At 32.5% G+C, this 8,274-nt stretch overlaps 1 protein-coding gene across 1 annotated transcript; it reads right to left on the bottom strand.

Annotated features, from left to right (window-relative positions):
* Window positions 1–2,937: 2,937 nt before the first annotated feature.
* On the bottom strand, window positions 2,938–8,067 carry LOC147806059 (uncharacterized). The gene is made up of 3 exons (XM_087149521.1): window positions 7,684–8,067; window positions 7,469–7,563; window positions 2,938–6,835 (listed from the first exon to the last, which is right to left on the bottom strand). The coding sequence occupies exons 1-3, from the start codon at window positions 8,065–8,067 to the stop codon at window positions 2,938–2,940; spliced, it is 4,377 nt and encodes a 1,458-aa protein (XP_087005647.1).
* Window positions 8,068–8,274: the final 207 nt, after the last annotated feature.

The following is an 8,274-nucleotide window of genomic DNA, read 5'->3' on the forward strand; positions in this document are numbered from 1 at the left end:
TTGAAATTAATACCACGTTCATTAATGTATTTTTTTAAAACCAAAAGCCATAACTGCCACATATAAACACATTTGAAGGGCTATTAAGACAACATCTGAGCGATGTTTAGAAAAAATCTAATATTATTAATTACAAATATTACATATAATTGCTTGCAGAGTTTTTAGTTCACTAGTGAAATCTGACTTACATGCCTAAAAAAAACTCTCCAGTCAACAGCTTCTGCCACACTTTAAGACGCATTTTTCTTTTGCTGTTTTCTCACGCGTATCTGTATACGACAGGAGCACATTTTTTCTATCTTATGTTCGAAGAAAGCGCGTGCCGTTCCGCGTCACAGTGTCTTGATGCCAATCTTAAGTCGTCCCGTATCTCTAACAGGGACCATCTGCACTACTATTTCTTTAGTAATTTTAGTTCTTCAAGCGATATGGCAAAAGATTTTCTTATCTCTATCTGAAAACATAAATTATTCATTTTTTTAAGGTTTTAAGCCATGTGTACTTGATAAAATATAATAGTAAGTAAACGCTCTAATCAAGTACCTTTTAAACAAAATATTTTAACCGATTTCATATTGTACAAGTCTTTGGGAAAATATTTGCATGGGGATTATACCGTAGTTGCTTTCCAGTAAAAATTCAAATATTATTAATGAATAAATAGAAGCTTTAAATTACTTTCCAGTTACGTATTTTGTTCTAAATAAGTTGTAATATGAACTATAATATTGAAAATCGAAATTTTCGGCAGCCGTTTGCATGTGAACCAAAAAAATATCAAATTAGTCGTCTGAGTATCGTATTTTTAGGGTTTAATTATCAGAATTACCAAAATATTTTTTTAACCAAAAATTTCATTGCCATACAGTAGGATAATTTTACCAGATTTTTTTCTACGTATAGTTAACTAATTTTCAATTGTAGAAAATGACTTTTTTTAAATCTAAATTGGAAGGCGGAATAAATATTTTTAGTAGCCCCTCGAAATTGAATATTAAGGAAGATTCCATTAGTAAATGTTTATTTTTTTTAATAATTCTTTCAACTGAATAACATTAACTGATAACTGCAAACTATTTAAAACACACGTAGATGAGAATAATTTTATTTTCATTTAGAAAATTTGAAATTTAATTTTGAGATTTTTTTGAAATTTTTTAAGGTAATAAAGAGAAAAAAATTGCAATTTTAATTTAATGAAAATATGTGCACATAATTTTAAGAAAGTGTAAAAGTATAGACACTTTTACTGAAAATAGCCAAATAAATACGTATCATAACATGCATTCGAAAATGCCCTGGATATCATTAACTTCGCAACTAAACTGACGATTTATCTATAATTATAAAGTCTTTTAAATTTTTCACTCAAGTAAAATTTTATTCGGTGTAAAGCAGACTACAAAAAATATTTTTAAGAGTAGAAATGTAAACATGCATTTTATTTGTATTCGTATTCATTTCAAAACTTGTATGTTTATTTATTTCCATATTTCCCATATCGAACAAGAAAAAAATTACTTGAAAAGTGAAATTATTTTTAAGTTGCTTTATGAAATATTGTTTTGTAACTTTCAAATTTTTGCTGAACTGGCTTTAAATAAATTTCTATTATAAACATTCTGTTTTGATAATAAATTTGGTTTAAAAAGACTTTATTGAAATGTCAAGAAAATTTCTACCTGTTTATTTAATTATTGCAAGATAACAATGTTCCAGAAAATATGCACACTCAAGTTTCCTAATAAATTATGAATAAATACATTCCTGAATTAAATATGCGACACGTCTAATAATTATTTGTCATTTATTAATGCATTACACGAAACTTTTAAATTAAGATGGGTAAGTTAGATATTCTTCTGCATAAATTTTCCTGCAGTTTTCAAGAAATTCATCTTTCTCGTCATGAATTCTAACACAAAGTATGAATTTAAATGAGAAAATTAATCTTACTAATAACTTTCATTTGAATGCAATAAGCAATTCTCGCTGTTTAGTTGAGCTCAAAAGACAATGAAAACGACACAATGGTAGCAATTCTTAATTCATATTTTGAAATTTTATTCTTCATCCTTCACTATAGAAATATTAAAATTAGAATCGGATGTAAATTCCTTGAGTTGAATATAAAACTAAATAACAGTAAATTCTTCGCATTGGAGTATTAGTTAAAATAATAAGAAAATTATTTATTTTCGGGTTTATAAATAATTCATAAAGTAAATTAACATCGGTATTATTAAAATAGAATTCTTCATCAATAAACGAATAAAAGAAAAATTTTCGTATTCTTCAATTTGTTTACAATGTAAGCAATTGTTGTTTATTGAAATGATTTTCATTAGAAAAAGATTGTTTCTCCCATTAGTTAAAGCAGAATAAATTTTATTTTGTAACGGTCATTGAGCATCCGATCTATTTTTGAGTTTACGACTACTTTTGGTGAACTCTGTGGTCTTGTAATTTTGAACCCAATGTAAAAGATAACGGAACCCTGGATCAAGTTGTCGTTCCTAACCGGATTGACTGTGTTTGTGAGAGGCATCTTGTCTATTGATTGATAACGTTTAAAAACAGGCAAAACAAAACATTTATTTTAAATAAAAAACAACAAAAAACAAAACAAAACACAGCGTTCCAAAGATATTTCAAAAAAGCCAATTCAACGATATTTCCAGTTCTCTCTTTTTTCTCTTGCCATACTCAGAGTAACCTACATATTCTGAATACTTTTGGTGGCGCAAACTAATTGGAGTTAGTGTTTGCCGCAACATTCTCCCCACTTGAGTTTTATGTAGGAGAAAACTCAACACAATAAATTACAAAAAAAATACTAAAATTATGGCAGACATACAATTGTTATGTTATAAAATTTAAAAAATTTTAAAATATACAAATCTGTATTTAACGTCCAAAAATGTTCATAGTTATTTAATGTTCACTGGCATCTTCAGTTACCTCTAAGGGATATAGTCTTTGAATAGGTCTTAGTAAAGTCCCTTTGTCCGTTTTCAATTTGACTAGTCTTACTCGTCCATCTCTTCCAGGGAACAGCTCAATAACTTTTCCTAACGGCCAGAAAATTCGTTTTCTGTCTTCTCTGCCAATCAGGACGATGTCTCCAATATTTATTTGGTCAAGTCTCTTGGAAACAGATGAACGCAAGAAACCTAAATATTCGATCCTGAATCTTTCTTTTAGTCTTTCTCTCAATCTTTGAACATATCTGTATCTCTTGTCTAAATTAGTTTTGTCAATTTTGTCTAAGTCGGCTACGTCGTTAGTAGGGAGGTCTTGAAGGAATGAAGATGGTGTTAAAGCTCTCAAATCTGGTTCTTCAGACACATAAGTCAAAGGTCTATTGTTCATGATCGACTCACATTCACAAACAAGAGTTGAGAGTTCTTCATGAGTCAGAGATGACCGTCCCAAGTTTTTTCTTAAGAGGTCTTTGAGAATTCCGATTAATCTTTCCCAGAATCCTCCCCACCATGGGGCGGATGGTGGATTGAATTTCCATTGGATTTGGGAAACTTCAAATTCTTTCATGATTTTGTTCCAATCAAGGCGCTTTAAGGAGGCGTTGAGGCCAGTGAAATTGGTACCATTGTCTGAGTATAGTGTAGCTACTCTACCTCTTCTAGCAATAAAACGCCGTAATGCTTGAACAAAAGCGTTTGTGCTAAGAGAAGGTATCAGCTCTAAGTGAACAGTTCTATATACAGCACAGGAGAAAAGGACGATCCAAACCTTCTCATTAGTCTTGGTCATCAAAGGTCCGGCCAGATCGACACCGGACACTTCGAATACAGCCGATAATCTAGTTCGATCAGGAGGCAGAGGTGGAAATGGTACTTCAAGATTTTTAACCTTTTGTCTCTTGCAGGTGACACATCCTCCAATAACGGAGCGAACAGTTCTTCTACCTTTTATAATCCAAAATCTCTCTCTCAGGATTGTTAGAAGAATGGACGTTCCTGCATGTTTATTCAACAGGTGTTCTTGTTCAATAAGTCGGGTGACAACAAGATGCTTTGACGGAAGAATCAAAGGCGCAATGAATTCAGGGGTTTCATCTTCATTCAAAAGTCTAGACTTTAATCGAAGTATCTCCTCATGATCTGAAAACACTTGAAAGTTTTTCAAAGATTTTTTACCTTCTTCGTCATTGAAGCACTCTTTTTGTACTGACCGCAGAAGAGTCTTTTGTGCATTTCTTATTTCTTCTTGCGTTAAATCAACATTCTTTCTTAAATCTTTAGCTTTTGGTTGGAAGCGTAACAACCATGCTACAACTCTGATTATCTTAGAAAACTTCGAAATTCTGGATGCTAAAGTAGTTGCAATGGATTCCGAGTCTACATTGATAGCCGAAACAACAGTCTTTCGTTTTTCCTTTTCAACTTCCTCTTCATTAACATTAGCTACTGTCATCGGCCAATCATCCTTAGAATTCTTCAGCCAGGCAAGCCCTAGCCACCACTTGGACTTCAGAAGTTGTTTAACTCCACATCCTCTCGAGAGAAGATCGGCCGGGTTCTGGCTTCCTGGTACATGATACCAATTCTCAGGTGATGTCAGTCTATTTATTTCAGATATTCGATTGTTCACGAACACTGACCACTGTTCTTTCCTCTTAATCCAAGTTAACACAGTCGACGAATCTGTCCAAAAGTAGGTGTCAATGTTTCCCTTTTCGAGTTTTAAAGCAGAGTCCATAGAATTGAACAGTCTAGCTCCAATAGTTGCTCCCATCAATTCAAGACGAGGGATCGTTATTTTTTTCAGTGGAGTTATTCTTGACTTAGCTTGGAGTAGCTGGACATTTACAGAGCCATCAGGGGATTCACTTCTTAGGAATATACAAGCTGAATAAGCTGTTTTGCTTGCATCAACAAATGTATGGAAGCTGAGTTTAGATAAGGCAGTAACTCCCAACCATCTTGGGATCTTAATATCATTTAAGTAATGTAAGTCTTTGAACCATGAATTGAATTTTTTCTTTATTTCTTCATTAACTTCCGAATCCCAATGATCTTTAGTCTTCCAGGTTGCTTGAAGTAAAAGCTTAGGTCTTATTAAAGCTGGAGCAAGAAATCCAATCGGATCAAAGATTCGGCTTATCAGGGACAAAATTTTTCTCTTAGTTAATTTTTCGAATTCTTCCAGCTTCAGTGAGTCAGAATCAATTTTTAACGAGTCTAAGTTTTTATCCCATACGTAGCCTAAGACTCGCGCTTCAGTAGCTGCAGACGGGCAATCTAATAATTGGTTGCTTTCCCAACTTCTTAGGTCAAATTGACCTTCTTTCATAATTTCTGTAGCTGACTTTATAAAAGTTTCTAATTCAGTTAAATCTTGTACACTCGTTACGCAATTGTCTACATAAAAACTGTTGCGGAGTTTTTCCAACTGTTCTTCAGAATATTGTATCTTGAATGTCTGTTTGGACAGATGATGATGAATGACAGCCATCAATAAGAAAGGACTACTGGTTAGACCGAAAACAACTCGGCGATGTCTATAAGTCTTCAGTTCATTTTGTTCATCAATCAAAAGAAATCGTAAATAATTCCTATCTCTTTCATTTAGAGAGATTTGCAGAAATGCTCTTCTAATGTCAGAAATAACACCAATTTCATACAATCGAAATCGAGCCAAAATGGATGGTATTGTCTCAATAAAATTTATTCCAGTCTCTAAACAATCATTTAGTGATGGGAAGTTCGGATTCTTGGCTGAAGCGTCAAAGACGGGTCTGATTTTCAAAGAAGTTGTCGTTGACTTTTCCTTAATAATTGGGCGATGTGGGAGGTAATGTGTACCTTTAATTGACAATTCTTCTTGTGGAACTTTCTCAATCACTTCTTCTTCTATCCATTCATCAAAAACTTGCTGGTATTTCTTTTCATATCCCGTTTTTTCTAATTTCTTGTTAGTAGATTTTAATCTTTTAAGAGACAACTCATAATTATTCGGTAATACAGCATGATCCTTTTTCCATGGTAAGCTTACTTCGTATCTTCCATCTGAATTTTGATAAACTGTGTCTCGAAAATGAATCATAACTGCCCTCTGTCTATCGTCTCTAGTGTTTTGTTCCACAGGGTCTCTAATACCAAGTAATTCTAAATCCCATAAAAATGAAACAGGTAATTCTTGAGAAAGCATATTTACAACCGTCATATTTAAATTATCATGGTTTTCAAACTGAGGTACCTTCCCTATTAATGTCCATCCTAATTTAGTGTCGATGGCGACTAATCCAGATTTTAATTGTTCTTGTTTACCCGTAAATAGTTTACCAACAACATCAGCCCCTAAAAGAACTTCAATAGGTCCTGAATTCCCACAATCAGTTATAAATATCCTTTTTTGTCTCAATTCTTGAATCCACGGCCCTTGTCTAATGCTAGAAACATTATTACAAATTATTTCCTGATCCAATGCATCTAAATTACAACTATATTTACCATCAAGGCTATCGAGATATATTTTATAACATTTGTGCCGTTGAATTTCTGTTTTCTTACCCCCAAATAATGAGGTCGAAAATTCTTCTTCCCTTTCAAAATCAAAACCTAACCCTTCTGCAGTAGATTTCATAATATAAGACTTTTGAGAACCCGTATCTAAAATAATTCTAGCTTTACGCTGCGCTTTATTTCCCTTAATAATTACTACAAGAGTCTGTAAAAATACTTCTTTAGTTGCATGCACGCGCGAATGTAAGGTGCCAGTCTCTTTTTCTTTGCTTTCATTATTATCTTGTTTTCTTTCATCCGATCGATTACATTCTAAGTCAGGACACATAAATTTTAAATGTTTTCTTGTGCAAATTGAACATTTAATGTTTGATTTACAAGAAAAAGCCAGGTGCCCTTTCAATAAACAAATTTTACATAAACCCTTCCTTCTAATAACAGACTGTTTTTCTTCTAAAGGCATATAAAACGCTTTCTTGCAAAAACGAGTCTCGTGGTTTTTAAAACAAAATAAACAAAGGATATCATCGTTTGAATTATGACTAATTAATTCAGCAGCAGACGATTTCCGATCTCTCAAATTCAGATTCGCCGGTGGTGTCAAGTTCCTTCGTTCGAAGGGGGGATGAAATATTTCAGTTCTACTCAATTTTATTTTTTCTTCCGCTTGTACTTCGTTTTTCAAAAAATAAATTATCGCATCAAGACTGGATAGTTTTTGTTCGCTTTCTAAATTTTTTCTTTGGCGTTCAAATGAGCGTAACACATTTAATGGTAATGAACTTTCAACAAGGGGATACAAAATTACACCACACATCTCAGATGTAACTCCTAGTGAGTTTAATGCTCTCAATTGAGTTGACAGTTTATTGTATAAACAGCTTAAAGAATCATTCTTATTCTTATTCGCATTATTTAATACGAGTTTCAGGAGTTCTCTAACATAAAAATCTATCAATAGATCTTTTCGGCCATACCTTTCGGTTAAACTTTCAACAGCTAAAGGATAATTTTCATCTGTTACAGGAAAAGATTCCACAATTTCCCTAGCTTCCGATTTCAGCTTCGTCGACTGAATTAAATAATGAAATTTATCAGCTTTCGTTAAATTAACATTTTCATGAATATTTTTAAATTGGTTCCAAAACGTTAACCAATCTTTCAAATCTCCGCCGAATTTATATAATTCAACTTCGGGGAGCCGTTGACATAAAGCTTTCGGAGATTTAGTGTTCAGTAATTCGCCGTTGTTTTCGGAAGTAACAATTTCGTTTTCACACGAGTTCTTTTTCAAATTATCTAAGGAACGTTTAGCTTTTAATTGAATTCTCAAAGCTTTTTCTCTGTATTCTTCAACGGAATTATATTCAGTTTCGAATTCTTTTTCATCTTGCAAACTATCTAAATAACTATTATGTGTTATTTCCAAAATGTCTACCTTCTGTTTAAATAAACAAAGATCCGTTTCAATTTCGTCATACGTCACACTATCGCCAATTAATAAATTTTCTAGTTTCTTGTAGGCCTTAGTAAATGAAGCTCTTTGAGCGGTTTTATTTCTTTTTATTATTTCCATTTTTACTATCTTAATATCAAATTCTTAGTTTCTAAAACTATCGATTCTAAGCACATATAAATTACCGTTCTGGTATCAAATATTCAAATAAATATATATATATTTCAAATCTTCAAAAGTATTCAAATTGTCAAATATTTAATCTTCAAAATGGAAATTAATAAATCTTCGCCTACCTTTCTTACCAATCCTTAAGACAAGGCCGCC

Source organism: Parasteatoda tepidariorum, chromosome 8 (assembly GCF_982258835.1).
Source record: "Parasteatoda tepidariorum strain Cologne lab strain chromosome 8, Ptep-v5.0, whole genome shotgun sequence".
In the NCBI taxonomy this organism is placed as follows: domain Eukaryota; kingdom Metazoa; phylum Arthropoda; class Arachnida; order Araneae; family Theridiidae; genus Parasteatoda; species Parasteatoda tepidariorum.